This window comes from Caloenas nicobarica, chromosome 1 (assembly GCF_036013445.1).
Source record: "Caloenas nicobarica isolate bCalNic1 chromosome 1, bCalNic1.hap1, whole genome shotgun sequence".
NCBI classification, from domain to species: domain Eukaryota; kingdom Metazoa; phylum Chordata; class Aves; order Columbiformes; family Columbidae; genus Caloenas; species Caloenas nicobarica.
The window spans coordinates 105,441,783-105,468,506 of NC_088245.1; the positions used below are offsets into that span (position 1 = coordinate 105,441,783).

Sequence of the window (26,724 nt, forward strand, 5' to 3'; positions counted from 1 at the left end):
ATCTGTGGATCACTGGCAACATGCAGGTGATCACAGGCAGGTTTAAAACACAGCATACACGTAGTCAAGAGGGATCAGATGCAACTCCCCAGGGAAGTAATGGATTCCCCAATTCTGTACACTTTTAACATTCAGCTGGACAGGGTGCTGGGCCATCTTGTCTAGACTGTGCTTTTGCCAAGAAAGGTTGGACCAGGTGATCCTTGTGGTCCCTTCCAACCTAAAATGATCATATCATAGAAATCTAAAAACATGATTCTAATGAACTGTTTCTGCTTACTGGCTACATATACACATCCCTTTTTAAGGTGGGTTTGATACAGTTTTATTTAAACTTGTTTTAGCCAGCTAATAAATACTGAAGGTGCTAGAGTGCATTAAAAGGATGTGCTCTTCATTCAAATAAAGCCTGAATTCAAACTGACTTATTGTTTAAAAATAGTCATCCTCTATCTTCTAATAAAGAAAGAAACTCGGATTATGTATCTTCTTAAAATAGACCTGTGTATTGTATGCATAACAAAATCACGTGCAAATTTAGCACAAGGCTATCTATAGCTCAGTCAACATGTTTTAAGTGGTCACTGGAGAACTAACTGAGAAATAAATTTGCAAAGCGATAGCAGCTGCCTGGCAGGGCAAACACTTCCTGCTGAGGCCTCAGTACCCACAGAACAGGCACCTCCAGAGGAGAGGACAGGAGGTGACTTCAAGCCAGCTCCAGCCTGATCCCATGAACTGGTCAACCCTCAGTGGAGGGAACTTTCCAAGCGCCCTCCTGGAGGGCACATTTCAGTCCGGTTTCATCTGAAAGGAACCCGCTTCTTTTGCTCCAGAACTGCTGTAAAATTTGAGCCAAAGCACAGTGCATGAGGATAAATGAGATTTGCTTCAGAGCCTCATCCCTGGGTCAAAAATAAAACACAAATGCAGAAACACTCACCATCTGTTACGGCCATTTGACTAAGGATTTTCCTTCACTCTCTAAATTTGAAATATTTGAGCCTATACATTGCTCTGGTACAATTTTCACAGTGAAATAATTTCGCCTGCAGTTCAGAAGAATTACAAGAAATCCTTTCAGCTTCACAGCTCTCAATTTGCAGTTTGCCTGGAGACCCCAGCTCCTGTGACTCCAGCACAGCTGGGGAGAAGAGACAGCCGCCTCCTCTGTGCCCCCCTCTCTCCTTCCCCGTCTCATTAAAGGGTTAGCTTATTTGCACGCTTCTTCACAATTCCTTCCCCTTCGGAATGCAGAACTGGGTGCAGCCACTGCAGGACAGTTCATTTTAAGAACATATCCTCACTTTAATCAGAAATTTTGCTCTGCAGGTAGATAGAAACAATGTACTGCTTTAAATGTAGCAGATAAAAATTTTTCAGCTGAGCAAAAATGATACCTTAATGATGATTCGCAATCAATAACACTAACTAAACCAGGGTACCACGGGGTGGGAAGGAGGTCTTCACCTACCATCTCATCAATAAGTTAATAACATCTTACCAACAGCACAACAGTACTGCACAGGTTACTTACTTTCAGGTCATGAGATAGATTCTCACAGATCTCTTTCAAGGAAAATAATCCCTTGAGCTCGACACTTCCATTTATCCTTCAGCAAATTAGAAACAAGAAAAGCAGCACAAACATTAATGTCTAATACAATACAGTCTTAACATGTACCTTAAAGTCTGTCAAAGTTTTACCTAGCTACTATGTTCAATAATCTATATTCCTCACTGCTGCGTATCTCCAGTTTGCACATACACAAAAACAGAAGAACATGTTACTGTCAAATATTCACATGCTCATGCCTGGGCTGAAGGTCCTGGTAAATGAGGAATCAAACATTCTGCTGAAAATTGAGCTGCATTCTGTACAAAAAGTAGTGTTGCAGCTACATTGCATCCACTGTATAAAAAAAAAAAAGAAAAGATGTCTAGCTATGTAATCAGATACTCAGGAGTGTGACTAACTTAAAAACTATATCCAGCTCTTCTGACAAATTTGACAGCTGTTCAGGAATACATCTTTTCTCCTCTTTTCATCCTTCCTTTCTTCCCCATTTTTGCTCTAACAGATGCTTTTATTCGTTTTGGGGGTTTTTTTGTTTCTCCTCCTCTCTTCAGTGGCAGCGTCGGGGTGGGGGGAAGGAGGGAGGGAGGAAGCGTAGGGTGCTAATGCACAAAGCAGTGCTTGTTAAAAACTGAACATATCCAGGCAATTCGCCAAATTTAATTCCAAAGACCCCGCTTGTGATTCGATGTTAAAATGGAATATAGCATTGTTCTATCTGTCTGTAGGACACTGTGTCTTCTATGGAAGAGGGGTTAAAAACAAAAGGACAAAAAGCAGCTTGACACTCCCCCCAGCCTCCAAACACACACTTCATTCCAGAAAATACCATATTCATTTGCCTTTAGAGTTGTAAGAAATAAATCAAGCAGAAAAAAAAAAAAAAGGGATCATTTCACAAATATAATGAAAAAACATTATTGAAGTTCACAATGGACACAGTAAGAGCCAAAAAGTGGTCAAATACTGCTGCTTTTATCAGACCTGTTACATTCAACGTTTGGATTTAGACCTTGTTGCCCTGAAAACTGTTAATTAAGAAGGGATATCCGAAAATACTGTGTCCTTGAAAAAAGTAAAGTGTTGACAAAGCTTCCCAAATTATTTTAAAACGCACTGTGAATCCGGTATTTATTCTGTAAGCAATCATTACCTGAGGCTAGAGAAGCGGCTGCTCAGGTGACAAACTGCTCATACGTGTAAATCGGTGGCTCTGAAGCTAAGACTGAGATTGGTTTATGAAAGGGGGGAGGGAGAAATACAAAGAGAGATTACTTACACTTAAATCTTAACCAGTAATAGTCACACACACTTTCTCTCCCACAGTTTGCCATGTAGCCCAATTTGTCCCAACAGATATTAAACCATAACTCCCAATAATGTTAACTGTGGAAAGGAACACTGAATTGTGAAACGGGCACAATGTGAGTTTAAATTCCACTTGATTTATGCCACTACTAGCATTATGTACCCAAAATAAAATGCATATACTGACATTCATAGAAGTAATAACAAATTAAACTATATACACAAGTTGCAGGCAGAGATAAATCAGTATTTGACTGATGGTGTCCCTAGCACAAATTTGAACTCGCCTCACATTTAGACCATTTTTTCTTTTTTATTCTCATACGCAAGAAGTACATCTTTTCCCATGACCTTCCACTCTTCTCCCACATACAGCCTTTCCCAAGTCCGCCACAATCCCCCTGCTCATTGCCCACCTCCTCTCCTTGTCAACCCAGGTCACTCTGTCACCAGTTGCACAGGGATTAGCACCTCACAAGGGCTCACAGCAGATGTTCCTCTTGCCTGCTCCAGCTGTGCAGTCTCTGCCTTCATTTGAATGAATCTCAGTCGCGTAGCAGAGGCAGAGGTCCCTCCATCACCTGGATGACCACGCAACTCAGCCTTCCCGTGCAAGCACAGAAAGCAGCAAGGGGCTGCTTTGCAGCTGGGGCACGCTTTGTATCTCTGATGCTCCAGAGGAGCCAGAGCCACAGAGAGCTCCAAATCAAAAACCTGAACTGGCAATGGGCTTTTCCAGGGTTTTTTCTTGCTTAGTTTTTGTTTGTTTGTTTCCCTCTTAAATGATAAAAAACTATAAGTCTTTCATATTTGGACAAACATACATGGAAAGGCAGGGAGGAAAGATAACACGCTGGGAGAGTGTTTGTTGGAAGGAAACTAAATTGCAGGAAAAAATTGACACTGGTTTCCAAAAGTCAAAGCAATGCCTCTTTCCTCAACCACAGCCTGTTTCTTCTTCTAATATTCTGCTTTATGGTTGCAACAGGAAAAACCAAATAGACAGGATTAATGAGCCTTTTCAGACATCACTTTTGGAAGGTGCAGACATACACACTAGTTGAAAATGCTAAGAACAAGTATGAATCAAACCTGTAATTCTAAGTCATGTTTTTTCCACAGAGAAACCTCTTCAGCATCACCCTCTATTTAGGCATCAAAGCATTTTGAAGATAATAATTACCCATTAAGCATCCAAAATACATAACCCAATGAAAGAGAAGTGAGCTAAAAGAATTCAACTCATTTGCTAAAAGCCATAAAACCAAGAAACAGGTACAGATATGACTTAAAATTCACATAAATCACATGACATTTCCCACTACAGCATATTGCCTTAATAAAGAGCTTCGCATTTCACTAAGTCAATATGCTTGTTTCCGTAAAAAATACACTTAGGAAGATTCTCAAGAACATTTTCATCAGATGACACTTTCTGTGGTAAAAAACATAATGCTCTCTCAATAATGTTAATGTGCAAAGCTGACATTAAAAAGCAAGAGTGACTGAAACAGCTTTACAGTAACCCTACATATTATTCGACTGCTACCCAAGACTTGTGCTCCTCAATGTTCAATGCACGTAAGATCCACTGACCCCTCTTGTTACTGTTTAGGACACCATGCTCTTGACAATTTTACCTGTTAGGAAAACTTGCACGTTGTTTTCTGAGTCTAGTAAAATTACATTATCCTATTTAGTGTCACATTTAATGAAGTTTAAACATCACAACAAATGAACCACCTCACAGCTCTTATGTTCCAAATTCCCACAGACCTCTTAAGGAATCGAGCTTTTTGGAAATTTAAGAGTTAAGAGAGCTGTTGTTCACAAAGTGTTCATTTAGAGAGGACATAAGTTCTGCATCCTCAAGCATTTTCTTAAAAACCCTGTTTTGTAACAAGGCATTTATTTCCCAACCTGTCACACAAAATAGCCTGGTTCTTCTTCTGTAACTCTATTGCAGTCTGCTTAAAACAAACTAATTTGTGTTACTTTGATAAGATGGTGCACTCAAAAGTACTTTTTATGCTGTTGACACAGTGCAGGTACCTTGCAGATTAGCAAATCTGCTGCAATGAACTCAGTCTGAAGACAGACAGAAACGGCCCTTTCACACATTGCTGACCCAATGTTTTACATGGAGGAAAAACCCAGCAGAACTAGGCCACTATTGCTTATAAATTGTTGTTTGTTCATTTTTTGTTTTGTTTGTTTCATTTTTTTTGGCTTTGTTTTCTAACAGATCCTCTAATCAAAGCACATGACTGTTCTTTGTATCACCATTATGACTGTATAACTGAAGAACCCTAAAGAAGTTTCTGCTTCAAGCAGGAAAGCAAGGGTTTCACCATAACCACTTTAATGCTTTAGTGTAATAGCTGCCAGCTCTAGTGATGGCTCCTGTCTTGAAGTTCAGAGATATATGCAGAACTGAGCCTAAGTCTTCTCTGGCTTCCTATCTGAACTGCAGTGGCCATCAGCCAGATACAACAGAGATGGGAGGTCAAAGAATTTAAATAAGCAGCACACCAAAACAACTTACCACCTCTGCAGGTAAACAGTGCCCAGCAAAGGACTGAACAAGCCATACGTGGAATTGCAGGAAACAACTGAGTTTAGAGAACTTCTTAGCAGGGCATAGTGTCTGTTACTAGTTGCATTTCCATTTTAGGTTGATTTAAGAGATAAGGCATTCTTTTTGAAACAGTAGTATATCTTAAAATAGAGAAAACTTTTTTCCCCATAGTGTTTCCTATAATTGCTGCATTATAAAAGGACCATATAATTAGGATGAGCTTCAGCTCTAATGAGTGATACACAAACCCATGAATCAGTTCCTGCTGCCAAATATTTAAACTCTAAGCTTCTGTTCTCACAGGCACACTCACATAACCAAACCTTCTTTCACCGGAATAGTTTAATTGATGTATACAGTTGTACAGGGTATGACAGGTAAATGACTTGACAGCAGACAGTAAGAAAGCCAAAGTATAAGCACGAAGTGGTATCTATCAGCTATTTTTATTTAAAGAACACTTAGATGGTAGATACGCAACAGAAGAATCTATTTCTGACCATTTGGACACCTAGAGAAAAAAATGCCATCAATAAAACAGAATGAAGTTGCTTACTTCTGTCTTCTCAAAGGACACATTTCTGACAATACAAAGGTATCACGAAATTCTCTCTTTTTAAAGAAACTGAACAGTCTCTACAAAGCAACACTGCTGTGTTTATAGTATCACTTTATTTTAAAAAAGGCACAGTTTCTGCCACCTAGCTGCTACATGTAGGTGTATGTACGTCTCTATCTACAGGAGTTGCAGCATTTCAGAGATTAAAGTTTATTCACAATTTAACGCAGTTTTGAAGTAGTACATGTATCACTGCATTAGTTTATACCATTAAATGCACGTATAAGGGGGGCTACCTATGCAAGAGGAATCAGCCAGGAAAGCTGCAATTAAAGTAATTCTTAGCATTTCATTACTAAAAAATTAACTGGCATTTGGGGTTGTCTTTGCATTTTTACAGAAGACTGAAAAACGCAATTCAGAAAAGCACAACCAGCATGTTCCCTGCAGTTCTGGCAACCAGTTCAGCACTTCGCAACACATTTGTGACTCTGTCAGAAGCCCTGTTTTCAATTAAGTATAAGCACGTTTAACATATTTTGCAACTATGAAACAGCATAAACTTTGCAATTATACTTACAAGTTCCACCACAGACCAAATTTTTACTTATTACAATGCATTTGATTGCTAGATGGAAAACAGTGGTAACAAGAGAGTTGCACAAAGAAAGCATTCTGTGGTTCTGGAAAGAAAAGTTTCAAGTCTAAGCTTCTATGCACGTTATCCCATTGCTAGCATGAAACATCTGTTAGAAGCCAGTAACCATGCTTTTACATGTTATTTCTCTACATAACCTTAATCACTTGTGTCCAAGTTGCAGCGTACTTAATTTCCGTAAGAGCTATCTTCTACCATGGTAGTGATCTTCAATCTCAATTTCCAAGATGGTGCTCATATCATGACACGTGTTTTGTAGATCTTATTATAATCAAAAATTGCTTCCTGGATTATCAAATAGCAATGCATATTTCTGTAATTACTTACCCGAAAGAGGAAGCTAAGGAAATATTTCATTTGGTCTTCAGATGCAACGTGCCCGCCAAACCAAAATTATTCCAAGTCATGCTTTATGAAAAACCCCAAACCATTTTTTTCCTACTTCTAAGTCTAATATAAAATATGACTTTTCCTGTCTGCTAAAGCAAGCAAGCATTTGCAGTGGCAGTAAAATTGTGTAAATTCTTTGTATCAGAAATAGTGTGGCCAGCAGGACTAGGGAAGTGATTGTCCCACTGTACTTGGCCCTGGTGAGGGCCTTGAATCCTGTGTTCAGTTTTGGGCCCCTCATCATAAGAAAGACATTGAGGTGCTGGAGAGAGTTCAGAGAAGGGCAACGAAACTGATGAGGGGCCTGGAGCACAAGTCTGATGAGGAACGACTGAGGGAACTGGGGCTGTTCAGCCTGGAGAAAAGGAGGCTGAGGGGAGACCTGATCGCTGTCTGCAACTGCCTCACAGGAGGTTGTGGCATGGAGGGGGTTGGTCTCTTCTCCCAAGTAACAAGTGATAGGATGAGAGGAAATGGCCTCAAGTTGCACCAGGGGAGGTTTAGACTGGATATTAGGAAAAATTTCTTCACAGAAAGGGTTATCAGGCACTGGAACAGGCTGCCCAGGGAAGTGGTTGAGTCACCATCCCTGGAGGGGTTTAAAAGATACATGAGATTCTTACGGACATGGTTTAGAGGTAGACTTGGCAGTGTTAGGTTAACAGCTGGACTTGATCTTAAAGGTCTTTTCCAACCTAACCAGTTCTATGATTCTAAAACACTGCTGCAAAGTCTCAAATCAGCTAAATTTTACATGCTGTGTATGGGTATTTTCCAACATGTCTTTTTAACACAAACATGCACATACTGACCTTGGTCTAGCAGACTAATTATGTGTTCTACAGCCAAGTACACTTGGCACTGCTTCTCCAGCTCATGAGACTATCTGTCGATGCATCTAGGGACAAGCATATATATCAGTGCATTTCTCAACTGGGACAAAATTTCGTATTAAAGAGCATGTACCACAAACAGATTGTACCCTGAGACACAGTTCCCCTTTGAGAAGTCGTAATTTAAATAAGCGTGCATTTGGTTCCACAATTTGGACTTTTTTTTTTTTTCCCAAATAGGCGCTTCATACTTCCATTTATACCCACTGCCTCTCTGCAGGTTGCCATTTATAATAAATTATCCACTTCAGAGTGATCTTCATTACTTTTAGAACTATCTGTATTTGGAAGTTTCAGGAGAAAGTCATCCACTAATGTAATATTTTGTTGAAAACAACCCTCCAAAAATAATTGATGTTTTTATTTTTTAATCTCTTCAACCAAAACAAGGCGAAACTAAATTCAATCTCCTGGTTTTTGCAACATTAAAGCAACATCACCTGGCTCTAGAGCAGGGGTGTCAAACTCATTTTCACCGGGGCCCACATCAGCCTCGCAGTTCCCTTCAGAAGGCCGAATGCAATTTTAGGACTGTATAAATGTAAGAGTAGTTGCCCTTTGAAGACAACCGTGAGGCCGATGTGGCCACCGGTGAAAATGAGTTTGACACCCCTGCTCTAGATCCTCCTGTTTCTTCTCATGAAAGAGTGGCATGAATTACTTCAGAACTTTAAAAAAGAAAATCACCACTTTTTGCTCTTAAGTTCCTCTAGTGCAACCACCAATAAGCATCCAGTAAATCATGGTTAATTTAACTTTAAATACAGCACTGATTCAGCCTGCTTTGGGTGAAGAGTTTAATAGACTCCTATTAACTAGAAGATCATCTGAAAGTAAAATCTTCAAATCCAAGACGCCTGCATTTGATGCCCACTGAGGCTCTTTTATCACAGTGGATTTTTTTAAAATAAATTTGGCCTGCACGAATCCTTTTGTCAAAAAGAGAGCTATATCAAGACAAATTGAAACTTCTCAGGATGGCCTAACACATGGTCTACAGTAGAGAATATATAATCCACTTAGACAAGAAAGTCCAAAGCCTCCAGCATACCTGCCATCACATTAATTATATTTATTAGAGACCAAACAGGTGGCAGCAGCAAGATTTGAAAAAAAACAATTCCTTAATGTGAAATAGCCTAACACCTATAGAAGCTGTGCGGTGTGAAAGAAATATGTTAAATTATTCATAGTGCCATAAATTAATTGCGCTTCCAGTTTTTGAGACAGCTTTACTGGAATTGTGCACCTTGTTGTAAAAACGCTGCACAAAGCATGAAAGGAAATTCTCTTCTTCCTTCTAAAGGAAGTTTTGAGGCCTGTGCCTAGATCTTCATAGACAGCTGCTTGTACCAGACCGCCAAAACCATAGTGGTGAAATGATGCTCTAACAGTAGCTATAGGCAGCTGCTCTTCCCTCGCTGTGGTAACTCCCAAACTGTTTTAAGTAAAGGGCAGACGTTGTGCATGACCCAACTGAATACCCATTTTTATTTTGTTATGGCTTTGGGGAAGGAAGAAAGCACTGCACGCAGAATTCAGCGTTGATTAAAAAGCACTAACATTTGGCTGAACAAAACCCAATTTAGCCCCCCGGGCCTGTCTGACCCACTAACCACTGCTTCCTAACCGCTCTGTTATGACAAAGTTTGCCTGAAAAATGCGGAGCTTGCAGAGCAAAAGAAAAAAAAAAAAGATACGTCAGTTTTGCAACATTTCCTTAATGACATTAGCGTGAAAATCCTAGTTCCCTCACCCTCAAATTTATTGTTTTTAAATTAAACATTTGTAACAAAGAAGTAACAACTAATGGAGCCTCTTAAGTGACCAAACAGGGAATGCAAGGAAGCATCAGATCGACATACTACATCACTCAAACACAGACAATAAATTTGTAATAAGATTTCATTTCACTACGGGGAAAAGCTAGAGGAAGAAACACAGAGTATTTTGAGATTTTAAAATGGATCATCCCTATGTTACGGGACAATGCTTTTCCTCCAAGCACTCTATCTAAATAGGTATCACCTACCAAAAAACCTATACCCATTTTGTTTTCACAGTTTTCTTTCAGATATGCTTCCTTAAAACACGGGTCTTTCACATGTGTTATGGCCTTGGGGTTTATGCTTTCCTATGGACCTGTAACATGGAACTGATCTAGGCTCATTTTTCCCAAAGCAAGAGCAAAGGTACTCGCATCATGCATGAAGAGAAGCATGCTAGCTGCACTGGAACTGCCTCTTGCAACACCATCACCAAATTTGTCAAGGTCTGGTACCAAACTTAAGTCCCAGTACTAAAACATGCATGAAAAACCCTTATCTTCTATTATGAAAAGGAAAAAAAAAAAAAAAAAAAAAGGTAGATTTCCATTCATCACCATGGAGGAGGGACAATTTGAAATAAGTACCAGCCACTAATTGCTCAGAAACCAAACAGTAAACAAAAGCCTCCAAAGTCATAGCTGGTCTTGTGATTTTTTCAGCATTAATGGACAACAACAAACAATGGCTGGACAGGAGCAGGACCTGAGAGCGAAGATTTTGTGGTGCTTAAGAACGAGACGCCCGCGGCTCTCCCAAGGACGCTGATCCACCTCCTGCATAGAAAGTAAGGAGACAGCAGAGAGACCCTCTCTGTAGAGTGTGGGACATCTTACACGTGGTGAAAGTTAATGACATCTTGCAAAAATGTGATTCTTAGAAAGGGAGAAGGGACTGTCACGTTTAGAGATTATCAACGCTTAATCATTTTACAGGACCAAATAAAATTATGTTTAGTGACCTCTAATTTCTTGGGCTTTCCAAAAATAAATTAGAGCTTCAGAGGAAGAAACAAGGAGGAACAGCACAGCTCAAAACACAGCCTCTCTGTACAAGTCATACATTTGCTTTCCCTTCCAATTACTCCCAAGCTGAGGGGATGTCCAATACAAGCTTTCAGACTAAGAACTGGTTTCATTTCACAACAGAGACAATTCTTTCGGAGGGAAAAAGAAAAAAAACAGCATACCACAATGTACATTTCAAACATCTTTTCCACAAAAGACATTTCCATTTCTTATGAGAGAAAGGCCTTTCTAGTATAAGTATCCTGCTTGTCTGGATTAAAAAAAAAAAAAATCCTACTGTTTTTGGGTCTTTTGCCAACATCAACTTCTTAAACACTGTCAAAACAAATAATGGTGAAAAAAGAAGCATATTTGCTCCATCACCAGAGGTCACAGACATGGAAGACCTTACCACATCACTGTACCGCACAGCAGAACAAGGCAGGGGCATCAGGCACCCAGGCACTATATCGGAGAGGAATTTGGGAAACCATTTCAGCAGCTCCCAGTGGATCCTGTCTGAAAAATGCCTTGGAAAACAAGTAGCACAGCTATAGCATGAGAGATGCTGAAACTAGGGCTCCACAGTTGTGACCTGATGATAAGACAACCTGATGCAAAATGCTTTTTTTGAAAAGCTTTCCCGCAATTTTTTGGTGGTAACCCACGTTCACGGTTTAACATCCCCAAAAAGAAGGCTTGAAGGTACTCTTTTAAACAGTGTTAAAAAAAAGTACATATGTCTTCTAGATCATGTGAAAGAAAACCATAATCCAAGGACTCGGCACTCAAATTGACATAAATTCCATGGTTTGAGATTAAAACGCTCCCGTACTCTTTTTTTCCTGAAGTTCCCCCACACATACAAAATGCAATGCCTTTAAAGCCCAAAGGACTTTAACATTAATGAAATAACTCCAAGCAGTCTGATTTTGTTAAATAAATACTTCTGATGACAATGAGAAGAACAGCATTCACTACAGTTATGCATGCAGTGAAGTCACCTTCTCACTCCCACGGTCCTGGCTTTCTGGAGTCGGGCTGACACCAGACCCTGGCAGCCACCAGCAAGTTCTCCTGTGGGCACCGCACTCCTGACAGAGTCCCACCAAGGCTTGTGGTACACGTTAGCCAAGCCCTTGTTTTCTCTAGAGACACGAGTGGTCTCACCTAAACAGGTGCCACCCGAAGCAGATGTTACTGAGCTCATGGAGTGGCAGTGGAACGATTTAGCAAAGCCAAATACTGCTAGAGCTAATCATCAGGCCCTAATTCAAACCAGCCTCCTTCTAAAAGCTGCTCAGGTTCATTTTAATTACTACACAGGTTTTTTTTCTTGGCATAAGCAAAATGGGATCACATCAGAACCGCGGCAACCACTTGGGAGGCAGGAAGCTGCTGTGCTTGTCCCGTGAGTATCATGACCTGCATCAATTACGATGTAGTGCTGCATATCTTAAATCACCTCCAGCGCGTTCATTCCTGGTCTCATATCCAGGGTGACCATAGCTACAAGGGAAACAACAGATGGTGGTGAAGCTCGCTGGAGCGGCTGCCCTGCCTCTTCCGTGTGCCTCCACAGGGGCGCAGCCGCCAGGGCTAACATTTGGGAAGGTATTTCCTTGTGCAAGCTCCCACTGTGCACAGTACAGGTAAGCCCACTGTGGTGGTTGCACACACCCTGATGAGATCAGTAGCCTTCAACAGGGCAGTTGACGGCTCTTTAGCACCTTCTGTGCCCCACTGTGCCTGTCCCCATGTACACACCTAGGGTGGTGCCAAGGTGCTGACAGTCACATCCTCCCCCACCCCAGGCCATGGTGTCTTCACCTCTGCCTGGCTGTGGGGAAGGAAGGGTGAGACCTTCGATCAATAGACACGGTCCTCAACAAAGGAGGTTTCCACAGAAGCTGAGCAGTTTCTGGACCACGTTGTAATGCCCACAGTCAGATCTGACCAGGCTACAAAATGGAGCCCCTGATGAGGACCCCCTTTGAGTGGTCTTCTCGGAGCAGTGGGTCTGTGAACTGGAGCCCCCTCCCTTACACTGGGATGCCATCTTAGGAGACTTCACAGGACTGAGTGCCCTCACCTCCTCTTTGGTGCCTGATTTTTCCTCTGGATATATCCTTGAGCAAGCCCTTGCCCACCCCAGGCAAGTGATTATTTTCTGCTGGGTACCCCTGAGTGAAAGAGGCCTCTAGTTCTGTTTTTTTTTTTTTTTTGTGAGTGAACGCATGCACACTGTGGATCGTAACTATTCTTATGTGGTTGTATAACAATAATTTCCTCAACTGGTATCCAAACCTGTGGTTTACGTTGTCAGAGTGCTAAATTATTTGGATAAACCCCATTTCTGATTGGTTTCTTGGCTAAACTGTTCTGGCTAGAATAAAATCTGTTTGGAGCTCGTTGTCTGCCTAAATTGACTTTTGGGGTGCCTCCGTGACACCCACACACAGCTTCATGAAAAGACAGCAGGAGACAGAGCTCCCATGTAAAGCTGGAAATGAAAAAGTCTGTATGCTAGTGTGCGAGAGATCGAGTTAATAGCCAGTTTAAGGTCACGTGAACAGGTTACTATATGAAATCTGATAGGAAAGAAGCTGTACAGCCCAGCCAGAACACCACCAGACATCCACACTGAGCAGTTTTTACCCTAGTGCATGCAAGGGCGTTGTGATCACCCTCAGATACAAAGCCACCTAGTCCACAGGGCTTATCACAGATGAAGTGTATGTCAGCAGTATACACAAACACAAGGAGGACCCTTCTATCCAATGTCACTGTTATATCTGAAAAAAAGTCTTTTCCCTTGCATTCCACAAACAACAAAGCAAAGGAAGAACAGACACCAGGTGAAAAAAGAAAGCTTGCCTTGTTTCACACTAAGCCCAGAAAGGCCACACAAGCACCATCCCCAAAACCCGCTGCGGAAAGGATCACAGATGCCCAAGCCATGCCTCACACTTTTTCCTGCAGCCACAAAAGTCCTGGATCATGCTGGTCTCCCACACAAGGGACACTGAGAGTGGGCACAGCGCTAAGAGCAGCTGTAATCCTGCTCTCCTCCTCTCAAGCTTCGTGTTTTGTATCATTAACTTCAGTGCTTAAGAAAAACGCAGCTGTCTTGGCAGGTCATGCTCAAGGAAGAAAGGCGATTTCTGAAATAATAAGTGCAAAAGCTTCTTAAAAGCCATGATGACCTAGGGGAAGGATTTTAAATTAATTGCCACTATCTCCTAGCAGGAAGCACCAGCATGGTACATCCTGAGTGCTGTGGGAGGCCTGGGATGCAGGCTGTCACCGGGGTGCTCTTCCCAGCTGTCCCTTTCAGGACAAAGCAGGGCATGCAGTAGCTGCCAAGCCTGAAGGCTTTAAGAGCCACAGCTGCAGCCATGCCTGCCACCAAAGAGTGAAGGTTCCTGCTGCAAGTCCACTTGTGACTATGGAAGTCATCTGAGCACCCAGCTGCAAAAGCCTGAATGTCTCTGGGACCACAAGTAGCAGCTCAGGATCAATTCAGTTTTGGGATACTGCTATTTTGCCTGACAGAAGAAAATACTACTAAAATGGCAAATAAATGCAAGTACCACAAGGCCAAGTGTAAGGTCCTGGTCAGGGCAATCTCAAACATCAATACAGGCCAGGCAACGAGTGGACTGAGAGCAGCCCTGTGGAGAAGGACTTGGAGGTGTCAGTTGATGAAAAGCTCAACATGAGCTGGCAATGTGTGCTTGCAGCCTAAAAATCCAACCGTATCCTGGGCTGCATCAAAAGGAGCGTGGCCAGCAGGTCAAGGGAGGTGATTCTACCCCTCTACTCTGCTCTTGTGAGACTCCACCTGGAGTCCTGCGTCCAGTTCTGGAGCCCCCAACATAGGAACATGGACCTATTGGAACAAGTCCAGAAGAAGCCACCAAGATGATCAGAGGGCTGGAAAACATCTCCTATGAAGACAGGCTGAGAGATTTGAGGTTCAGCCTGGAGAAGGCTCCAGGGAGACCTTCTAGCAGCCTTCCAGTACCTAAAGGGGACCTACACAACAGCTGGAGAGGGAATCTTTACAAAGGCGTGTAGTGATAGGACAAGAGGTAATGGCTTTAAACTTAAAGGGGGTAGATTTAGAGTAGATAGAAGGACAAAAGTCTTCCCCATGAGGGTGGTGAGACACTGGAACAGGCTGCGCAGAGAAGCTGTGGATGCCCCATCCCTGGAAGTGTTCAAGGCCAGGCTGGATGGGGCTTTGAGCAATCCGGTCTAGTAGAAGGTGTCCCTGCCCGTGGCAGGGGGAATGGAAGTAGATGATCTTTAAGGTCCCTTCCAGCCTGAACCATTCTATGATTATATTATTTATCTCCTGTCTTTAAACTTGGGTAGGGGGAAGAAATCTCTCTCTGCAGAGATCTAATAAGTAGATACAAATGCAAAGCACAAATGTTGGAGCAATGAAGCATATGCCATGAAAAGCTTGACATATTTTCTGAGTAAGGCAATAGAAAACACTTACTTTATTTACGAGGTACAGGACCTAACATGATGGACGTTTCACACATACAGAAGAAGACAGACTCCTGACCATGTGGGAAGTGGGCACAGCAGTCACGCTCACAAATGTGTATGGAAGGAAAAAGGCATGCTTCCCTCCTACTAATCTTACCATGCTCTTCTTTAAAAAACAAAGGGTTAAGGATCAAGTATTTTAAGAAGTATTACAGTAGATGAGAACTGAAGCAGGCATGATGGCATTTTTTGAATCCATAAATCTGCCATATACCACAGGAAAGCAGAAGGAATGCTTTGGAAACTCACATTTTGGCTGGATAACTGCTTCTCCCCTTCTGCATCTTCTTACGAAGTCCATATAAGACCCTTCTCAGGAGTCCTGCACAGGGACCCATTTAGCATGCCAGACGAAGAACTAACGAACAGAGATACCACCTTTCCAAACAGCTGGTAGTGTGTGTTTGTTTGTCTGGGGGTTTTTTGTGTGTGTATGGTCTTTGGGTTTTTTGGGGTGTTTTGTTTTTCAGAAACCCAGGTATTGTTTCCATTCTCATCCCTCAGTTGAACCCTAACGATTGTGCTGCAAACAAGAAATATTCCTAATTCTCTAACTCATTTGAACAGAATTATTTCTAAGAGGGTAGATGAACTTCAGAAAGTAGATTGCCATCCTAGATTGCCATCCCAGCATATTGACCAATTTGGCAAGTACCTCTACATACAAAAAATAGCAATGCTAGGATCACCTAACCAAGCATGAAACATAATAGTTTCATCAAATAAACACATTTTGTAAGGGAAAGAAGTAGCTATTCCAACGTGTGCCATGCCCTCCTGTCACCTTAGAAGCAGAAAGCCAAGCCTCCGACTTCCCTCCAGTAAAGCACTTAGTTTTGCTTTAAGAGTGTGTTTCCTGACTTTCTAGGTTTTTTAAAGCTGTTTCTCCCAATGTCCCCATTGTTTCCTACCTCTAGCAGAAGAATATTACTTAGTTCGAAACAGATACAAGCCAGCAGCTCTCAGAGAGAGACATGGTCTATGGAGAACACACCTGCACCTGCCCAGCGCACCACCGGATGGTGTCACAACCCGGCTCATCACACAGTGCAAAACTGGCAAGTGCTCCTGGGCACCAACTCAGGGAGAAAGCCCTCAATGGGGAATCAAATGCCCACAGAAATAAGGGAGGCAAGGAACCATCTATCCACTCACATACCTCTGCCCACAAAACCCGGCAGAAAACAGCTTAGAGGATGATGGAAAGAGCCTAAACTGTGCTGGGGAGTTTACCATAATGGGGAAAACATTCAGGAGCTTTTACGACGACAGCCATGGAAAACCTAAGAAAATCCAGAAATAAAGTTTTACAGGAAAATAAAATCTTTGTAATGAAATCTGCAGATTGCTGAAGGCTCAAATCATTCCGTCTTCACTCATGCTGCTACCTCACTGGTGATTTGTTTCAGTTCCACCCACTCCCCAAATACTTACCTTCAGTCTACCGTGGCTACTTTAAATTAGAGTTTTCAAGAGGTTTTTTTTTTTACTTCTTCCTGGTTCTTTTCTGCCTCTCTGAGGTTTCCACTGACAAATAGGAGGAATTCAAGTGTGGTAGATTACAACAATTTCTCAAACACAGCATTGCAAGCATATTAGTGGCAGATAAGACAAAAAACCTCAAAGAATTTCGGGAGGAGGTTAAATATTAAGTATCTATTATATGTTTCACATAGCTTAAGTTTGAGGAGAAAAATGGGTATTTTCAAACTGTTTAAAAATAATTTCAAGTGGGGGACTAAAAATTACAGGCTATAAAAAGAAAATTACTTAACTGGCTAGTTTTCATGCCATGTCATTATTTCTTTTAGTTCCCAGACATTATCTGAAATGGGGGATTTTCATCAGACAATTAACAAAGCATGAGAAACTGACACTTTAATTCCAGCACAGAATGGAAGAAATGTCTACGGTGTGAAGGTATAGGCTGCATGAGGGAAATAACTACTAACACAGGCTACATCAGTCACGCACAGCAAAGCCCCCTCTGCATTGCATTCCTTGTATTTGTTTACATGAAACTCTGGCTCAATGAAAGAGTTACCAGCTTTAGTACCTAATAACTTCACTGGCTGAGGAACAGGCAATAATAGATGATGAACTAGATTACATTCCCCTGACATGGTATGACAAATATCTCAGAGATTTCAAGGCTTTTGTACCAGCACCCATCACAGAGCCTAGGCAGATGTTGCATGAAGTGTTATTGTTCATTATACCTTGCAAGCTGTGGGCTCTTGACAGATGTGCTGGAGCAGATCCCTGTGCTTGTATCAAAAGTTCTCAGCAACAAATACTCCCCACTAGTCATCTTTCCTACTGACTTTTTTTTTATATACATGTCTAAGCAGCTCAAGAAGAGCATTTAATTTCCCACAAGATAAGTTCCATGTGGCAATCTTATTTTCAGCTGTGTGCCTAACGAATACAACTCATTTTACACTTTTGTTTGGGAAAGTGCATGACACTTATGTCAACACAGCTCTGCTAACAAAAGCATGTAAGTTTACACATAAACAGCAATAATTTAAAACCTTCCAAAAGTTACTCCTAAAAGAAAAAAAAAATTAAAAAAAAAAAAAAGAAAATGAAAAATACTTTAATAGAGAAGTTAGGAAAAAGTACTGAAGATCCAGCCAGAGCTCTGCCCTAATTCAGACTTGCACGGCATTTGTCGGCATGGTGCATGCCCAGGACTTCATTCCAGCAAATCATGACAGAGGTTCCCAGGATCTAGAGTTTAAGCAGCTTTAAAAAGACGTCTGAGGTTGACAAAAGCACTCTTTTATGTCGTAAAACATTTGTGTCCCACCAGAAAGCGACACACACATAAACCCATGGAGTTAAAAAAAAACTGGTGGGAAATCTCTCTTGGAAGAGCTACTAAGGCTGAAGAGGCTCACAAGGGGTGCAGGCAGGAACCTGCCGGCAGCCAACACTCACCTTCACCCTCCAGCTTCACTGATGGGCACTCAGCATTAGGACCGAAAAGCCTCAATGAATTTTCTAGCATGCAAGCTGACAAAAACTTAGACTCAAAGGTGAAGTGAGAACCAGACAGCGGAGAGTCCCAGTTAGCTGTGTGCCTTGCTGGCAGCAGGAAGAAGCCTGATTCCTCCCCAGTTAGCCATCAGCAGCAGGCTCCACAGCTCCAGCCCAGCAAAAACCGCCAATAAGCCTAAATGTATGTTTCCAATATTAAGAAAACCGGCACGCCACTCGAAACGTAATCCTCCCCTGGCTGGACTCCCATCAATGACTCTGGTTTTTGGATCTCCAGACCAGCTGCATTGTTAACACAAGGTGTTCTTTCTGCCTGCCGGTCCACAAACCCACACCTGGAAGGCAAACCAGCTGCTTCCTTACTCCTGAGCCACTCACAGAGCAAGTTTTGCCCTATTTGCCTTCCTCCTCTTCGATTTCTGTATGCTTTAGACCAGGGCAATTCTTATATTTTCATTGGCACTGAAGGAATGCACAGAAAGACAGTTTTAGGCTGCAATATGTAATGATCGCTTTATGCTCTTAATAAAACATTAAAAACAAAACAAAACACACAACTATGAAGGCCCTATCTTATGTTGGATACTCCAAATCATTTCCTAACTTCAAGAAGTCCAGTCTTCTCCATAACCTGGGTCCCAGCTATCTTTGAACCACAGTCCTTTTCAACATTCCTCCTCTCAGGCAAATAAAAAAATTAATAAAACCCAAACACTATGTACAAACACATTCCTGAAAGCCGTTTTCTGTACATACACCTTTAGGCTAAAATTTCCAAGTGTCACATGCACTCAACTATCAAAGCATAAAACAAACACACACAAAACTGATGCACAGCACATCACCGAGGTTTGTACCACACGACAGCTCTGTGTCAGGCACATCTTCCTATTAATGAAACATAAGCTCCATTCACATTCTGAAATTGCTGCTAGTTGAACAGCTCCAAAAAAAATGGAGAACAAAAGATCTTGAATTCTCATAGTTCTTTGGGTTTCTTGTAAATGTTTCCCAAGCCGCAACTCCACATGCAAGCTTTTGAGCCTAAAACCCAAGAGACAAATAATCATGGAGAGGGAGACTGCCCAAGCACCGAGACAGAGCAGCAACAGAAAGTAACAAACAGCTGAGGACTCAGTGGTACGTGTGGTGGAATCTCCTCCACTGTTGTTCACTGTTCACAGGGGAGAGGTGAGCAGGAATTTTCACAGGCACAGCCACGCCAGCACCCCAGCTGCCACAGGTTCATGCCTGCCTGCAGAACAAACATTGGGAAAAGGATCAGGAGACGTGGATTCCTCCCCCACTACTGTCACAATGAGTCTGCTTCCTCCAGACCACAGACTATGTTGCACACAACCTGGAAGAAGGCACCTTACAACGGACAAGAGCTACCATGGCTCTGGTTTGTCCTTTTCCCATCATGGGTATTGACCCATTAACCCTACCAGTGCAGGCTTCTGCATCTGTACAGAACCTCGCAGGCTCAGCCAAGACCCATTACTTTAACACAACCACCTCTGATGTCCCGCATGGGCAAGTGTAGGGTCCTTCACCTGAGAAGGAATAACCCCAGGCACCAGTACAGGTTAGGGGCAGACCTGCTGGAAAGCAGCACTGCAGAGAAAGACTTGGGAGTTCTGGTCGACAACAGGTTGACCATGAATCAACAATGTGCCCTTGTGGCCAAGAAGGCCAATGGTATCCTGGGGTGCATTAAGAAGAGTGTGACCAGCAGGTCGAGGGAAGTTATCCTCTCCCTCTAGTCTTCCCTGGTGAGGCTGCATCTGGAGTCCTGTGTCCAGTTCTGGGCTCTCCAGTTTAAGAAGGATAAGGAACTACTGAAAGGAGTGCAGCAGTGGGCTACGAAGATGATTATGAAGAGAGACAGAGAGCTGGGTCTGTTCAGCCTGGAGAAGAGAAGGCTGAGAGGGGATCTCATCAATGTTTATAAATATCTCAAGGGTGGGTGTCAAGAGGATGGGACCAGGCTCCTTTCAGTGGTGCCCAAGGATAGGATGAGGGTCAACAGGCACAGACTGAAGCACAGGAGGTTCCATCTGAATATGAGGAAAAACTTCTTTACCTTGAGGGTTCCAGAGCCCTGGAACAGGCTGCACAGAGAGGTTGTGGAGTCTCCTTCTCTGGAGACATTCAAGACCCACCTGGACACATTCCTGTGTGATCTGCTCCACATGAACCTGCTTTAGCAGGGGGGTTGGACTGGATGATCTCCAGAGGTCCCTTCCAACCCCAACCATTCCGTGATTTCCCTACACTTGCTCATCACATCTCAAACCTAGAGGCATCCCTTTCAGCTCTTAGCACCCTGTACCCAAATGGATTTTAAGGAACCAGCCACAAGAACAGAAAAGAGTTTGATTTCCCTCTCTGCCTCAAACCAACCTTACCACGAGCACAGCGAGGCAAACCCTGGAGAACGAACCCTCCAAACATGCCAGACTGGCACCCCGGCACCATCAGGAGCGAGCCTCAACCCCACACTCCAGGGTAAACAGCACCTATGGTACAAGTACATTATAAGCAAATGCACACATCCTTCGCAGCATTAACACTCTGATGCCACGAAGGGTTCAAATGTTTTGCAACTCACAGGAGGGCATTTCCTGCAGCTCCCAGCGAGCGCAGGGTCCCCCAGAGGGGACAGCCCGAGGAGATGCATAGAGGAGACCGACAACGTGCAGCCCGGGCAGGTCCTGGGGACACATCCACAGGGACCAGGCGTGTGCATGTCTGGGGAGGGGTGAAGGGCACACACAGCTGGGAGGACAAAAAGAAGAAAAACCCAGGAGTTTCAGTGGGAAGAATGTCCATGGTGGGGAGTGTGGTAACATAAAAACCCACAGCAGCTCCCTCTGCAAAAGCTTCAGCCCCCATGAATTTCACTGGATACAATGCTCTTGCACTTCTAGAAAGATAAGAAGGCATTTACATCCAAATATCATCAGTGGAAGTACAATATGTGCACCGAGTCTGGCTGTACCAGCTGTATATCTCAGGAAAAACAAAATCCTCGCTATGAGAACGTGCGCCCATGCAGGGATGACACGCTGCATGAGGAATAAAAAAAGATACCAAGGAGTGAGATTCACTGGATTTATTTTCAATTTATTTTAACCTTATCCTAAAATGGTCTTTGGACCTGTTTTTCAGAGTAATGACTTTAGATATTACTAAATATTGCTCAGAGAAGTTGTGGATGCCCCATCCCTGGAAGTGTTCAAGGTCAGGCTGGATGGGGCTTTGAGCAAGTGAAAAGATGTCCCTGCCCACAGCAGGGGGGCTGGACTAGATGATCTTTAAAGGTTGCTTCCAACATAAAACATTCTATTGTTCTATGTTTACATAGCATCATTCTTGAAAAAACAATGCTACAGAAAAAATACTGTATTAAAAACCATAACGCTTGCAACATGAAAACTGCTGGAATAATAACATGCAGAAGCAAACTTGAAAAAAACATACCTGCTGGTGAAAAATAATTGAATACTTAAAGTCCTTTAAACATTGAAAGTGACCTGTAGATTTCAACTGGTTTAAGAAATTCTAGAAACACTGTGAAAAAGACAGATAATCAGGTGCTGCCACAATTCAGCCCTCCCAGGGATGTAATCTACAATCCAGTATGTTTTCCTGAGATGTAACATTTCAAGATCTATCAGATATATCATAATTCACACATGGGACCGCAGATTTCCTATATTACTGAACCAAACATTTAGAAAGAGAGCAAGAGAGAGAATCTGTAAATATGATGAAAACACAAATGATTTAGGATACTGGGAAATATCTGAAATGCACAACATTTTCTTCTCTGCCTCCTTCTCAGACAAGAAGGATTACAGCAAGAAGGCAAAATTAAGTACTTTTTAATAGCCTAAGCAGGTGTTGTGGAGATAGAGGAAGGGCAGCAGTATAAACTTTTATATTTCACAGGTTTTAAGAGAAGATAAACTTAATAGCAGTTTCTTCTTTTATAGGAACAAATTTAAATATATTTAAGACGTGCAAGATTTAACAGAATATGGACTACAACACTAGGCAATTGAAATCCAGCCACCCTCAATGACTGATACTAATCAGATTTTTACTGTGACATAAAGAAAGATTTCAGCTCCCACCTGGACGAAGTGTATAGCTGAACAGAAAGAAAGAGAACTGATTCTCGTTCAGAATTTGCCCCCAGCTGTTTATAAGAGAGCCTGGTTTAGGAAACATTCTAACCTACTTTAGACACGTTTCACATAAAAGCGAGGACTGTTTTCTACAGGTGGTAGAAGCCTCTCAGGTGGCACTGCTGAAGTTCCTGCCTATGGGAAATGGACGGTTCCTTCAGGGATGCAGCTAGGAGCTATGGGGATGCAGGAGCAAGTCCTGCTGGAGGAGCTGGACGTGCTGCAGAAGGTATGAAAGACAAGGTCACGCCCCTGGCACAGCACCTGGGTTTGCACGCTCCACGAGGCAGCAGTTCCTGCACAGGGACTGCAGAGAGACGAGATGCAAACCCACAAGAAGATGGGCATCATTTCATCCCCTGTTCACACAGTGTTTTCTTCCGTATCTCTTTAAAAAAAACCAACCAACAAACAAAAAAAACCCCAAAACCCAAGCAAAACCTAACACACGTACCTGCTCTGCTCCAACTACTTTTCTTATTTGAAAGGAACAGTTTGGGGGAGTACAAAGAAGAAAAGGTGTAAAATTATGAAAGCACACAGTTCTCAAGAAATGACGCTGTATCATGCTTTTCAAACTTCTAGGAACAAAAACCTTTTGCATTTTTTGTTAATTTGGTAAAACAACAGTCCCCTCCCCACCTCCTAGATGAGATACTACATTTAGGAGAGTGTATACACGATGTAAGATGCCAGTGGGTTGGTCTTCTCACACAAAATGCACAAAGCACCGCACTGGTGATTACTGGTGACCCTCCAGCCAACACAAAGCCACACTGGTGTTGAACACCATGTGCCCAAATTTCAGAGGCGTTGAGGGAGCCAAAAGCCCACTGAACATCGATGGCCACGGTGAGCTCTCAGCACATCTGAAAAAAGAAAAGACAAAAAATAAAAATATATCCCCCCCCCCCCCAAAACCCTAAAACCAAAAAACAAAAAACCAAGCAAACAAAACCCAAACAAACAAAAAATCAGCCTCAGCAGGCCAGTCCAACACAAAAGTTTTGTGCGAGCAAGGACAATTCGAACAGTTCGAGTGAGAACCAGTTAAATACATCCTTGCCACTGGATCAGGAAGCCTCAATATAGCGCGAGGGCTCCAAACATGTCCTGGTCTGACGGTCACATCAGCCTCAGCCTACCTAAGGCCAAGGCACAAGTTACACAACAGCATAACAAAACATCGTATTCATGAGGGACTGGATGCTCAGCTGACAAAGACTTCTTTTTTGTGGCTTGTTTTTGAAGTTTTTCGTCTGAAATTTGTGCTAGAGGTCCCCTCTCCTGACTGACCACACCACTGTTACCCAGTCAGGCAGTTTCATCACCCAACGTTTCTAAGTGAAGAAGTCAGCAGATGTGGGAGTTTCACGTAATTATCATTACTGTGAGCAAAATGTTCAAAAAATGTTTTCTTCTCTCCACTCCTCTTTTCCCAACTGTTACATTCAGGACAAGACATTCTATACAGACACAAAACATACATTTCACACACCATGGCAGACCCACAACTTGCAAGAGTAACTTCTGTGGTTTTTTTAAGATTTTAGGACTAAGATTTACTTCTTCTCAAGATGAATCACCCACAAAGCCTTAAAACAACTTTGTTATTCCAAAACCCTAGAAACTTGATTTACTGAATAAAAATCAATTTCATAGACTTAGAAGCAGACAGTTGAGAACAATTTTACATGTGTTACGTAATAAATTTTACACCGTCCTCCAAAATATGATGTTCTAATCCTATGAATACACTTCTCTTAATAAGATACTTGAAAACATTTATTTCTCTCTTTTCCTCTTTCATCCCCATTCCAAGATTTGACATCAATCCATGGCAGTAAAGTAAAAGTGCATCTTAGGAGAAGGATACTAAGGTATAGACATGGAAGAGGCCATCAACTTTAGTGTTTAATTTAATATCAAGAGTTCACATAGGGAAAGGATACTCTAAAAAGCAAGTACCAGAATATGCACACAAAAAACAAGCTTTTTGGTGCCGATTATACAGCTGGTTTGTTTGTTTCAGCCTTCAGAGGCAGAATGAATCAGTACTTTAACGTGCATTGAAAAGGGTGTTGGAAACTTCAAAAAAGCTTAGTAAAAAGACCATAATACTAAAGGAGTCTGATATTCACAAAGCTAGGGAACAAAGTGGTTAATAAGCATTTACAAATTAAGGAATTAGGTGATGCGAATTAATTTAACAAAGTAGCAAGCATAGGAATTCTGTCAGCTTCCTTTGGCTGAGTAATTAATTCCTTTTTTTTTTTTTCCCTTTTTCTTCTTAATTAAAACCAGAGACAGTGCCAGCATCAGTGTGTGCATATTAACACACTGGCACGCACTGATAGCTCTGCTTTAGCAGCTGCAACCTCTGAGCAATAATACACCACTGGCAAAATGGACCAAAGATACAGCTGTATTTTTTTTTTTTTCCTAAACCTCATAACTTTCATTACTGCTTAATTCATTTGGGTCTATCGTTGGTTTAAGGAAAGCTCGCAGGAAGCAGCCCATGCTCAAAGGCCCACGCTAAAAGGATGCGAACGCCGAACGCGTATGTAGAGTGCCGAGAGACCCATGTGCACGACGAACCCTTCCCTGGCTGGGCCCCACTTCTGCTCAAGCTAACACACTCCCGCAAGCGCTACCCTCCCTAAGTTTGGAAACAGAAGCCGCCACCTCCCATCGACGCCCAATTCCCTCCGCTGTGCAGACCCCCAACCTACAAGAGGGACAAGCGCACCGCGCTATCCCGGGGGCCTCCGGGATTCCCTACCGCTGAACCGCACTGTGCGGGGCACACGGGCGCACTCAACGCTTCCCTCCTTGAGAAGACACGTCCCCTCTCCTCCCTGTCCCCCGAGGTTATTCCTCCTCTCCCGAACCACGCTTCACCCCCTGACAAAAACCGAACCGCACCCCAGCGGACCAGCGTTTGGCGCAGAGGGGCTGAGCGGGACCCCCGGCTCATCCCCAGGGGAAGCCGGTGCCAGACCGAGTCACTTTCCAGCGCCGGCCGGCGGCACCGGGAAGCCCCGCGGGGACACCCCGCTCCCCGCTCCCCGCGGCGCTCCGGCCCGGCCCCCAAGGGCCGCCGCTGCCTCCGGCGGAGCCCCCCGGCCGCACCGCTTCCTCGGCTTCGGCGGGACTGCGGGAAAGGACACGCTCCGAGCCGGCTGCGTACAGCCGCCTCCTGCAAACTACAGCTCCAGGACTCGGTAGTCTTCTTATTAATAGCGATTTCTTTCTAAAGGAAGGGAGCGCTCTGGAGCTGGCGGGGTCCCGTTGCCCCGCCGGGCGGGAGCCCCCGCTCCCACCGAGTTTCTGCAGCAGCGGGGCGAGGGGGGCGGAGGAGCGGCCGCCCCCAGCCCGCTCCGCCGGGGCGCTCAACAGGCTGCCGCCCCCCGCCCCGAAAAAGCCCGGGCCGGGGCCGCCGCGAACCCCGGGGCCGCCCCGCACCTGCCCCCCGCTCCCACCCTCCCCGCAGCCGCGGCTCCCCCCGCGGCCCCGGAGCGGGGGCTCCCCCGCGGCCCGGCTCACTTACCCATGGCTGGCTCTCGTCGCCCGGGCGGTGCGGGGGGAGCAGGGCAGGGGCTCGCTCTGCCGTGCCTCGCCGGGTTGGACTGGGCTGCGCCGGGCTGGGGCGGGAGCTCGCACACTAGCGGGCTCCGCTTCGCCTCCGGCGGCTGCGGCGCGGCGAGAGGGGCGGGGACGGCCCCGCCTGCCTGCGCCGCCCGAGGGGCTCCCGCCGGGACCGGCCCGGCACAGCTCGGCCCGCCGCGGGGCAAGCGTGGCCGAGCGCCCCCCCGCGGCCTGGCGGGGGCAGCCCCGGCGGCGGCAGCCGAGTCGCCCTCGCCGCCGCGTCGCTGGCAGTCGGGCCTGTTTCCTTGTGTCGGCCCCTGTTCTCCTCCAGTTGTGCGATCGTTCGTCCTCAGGAGGCTCCCAGGAACAGGCACCCCGCGGCCGGGCAGGACCCCTTCCCCTCTCCACCTGAGGTGCCGACCTGGGTAACGGGGCTAAGGGCACGCTTGGCCTTCAGAGGTACCAGCTTCTGAATGTTTCTCTGTGGCAATGGCATGGGCACTGTGCGCTCAGACATAACGCTATTTCATTAATATCTATATTCGTGTTCAACAAGGTGATTTTCACTTGTACAGC

The 26,724-nt window shown here is 43.9% G+C and overlaps 1 protein-coding gene across 2 annotated transcripts in view; it reads right to left on the reverse strand.

The window, feature by feature from the left end:
* Window positions 1–26,259, reverse strand: part of GPM6B (glycoprotein M6B) — a 113,186-nt gene extending 86,927 nt beyond the window's left edge. For both annotated transcript variants that reach the window (XM_065655449.1, XM_065655710.1), the window contains exon 1: window positions 26,111–26,259. In XM_065655449.1, the coding sequence (XP_065511521.1) occupies window positions 26,111–26,114 (4 nt within the window). In that variant the 5' untranslated portion in view covers window positions 26,115–26,259. The remainder of the gene's footprint in view (window positions 1–26,110) is intronic.
* Between the last annotated feature and the right edge of the window lie 465 nt (window positions 26,260–26,724).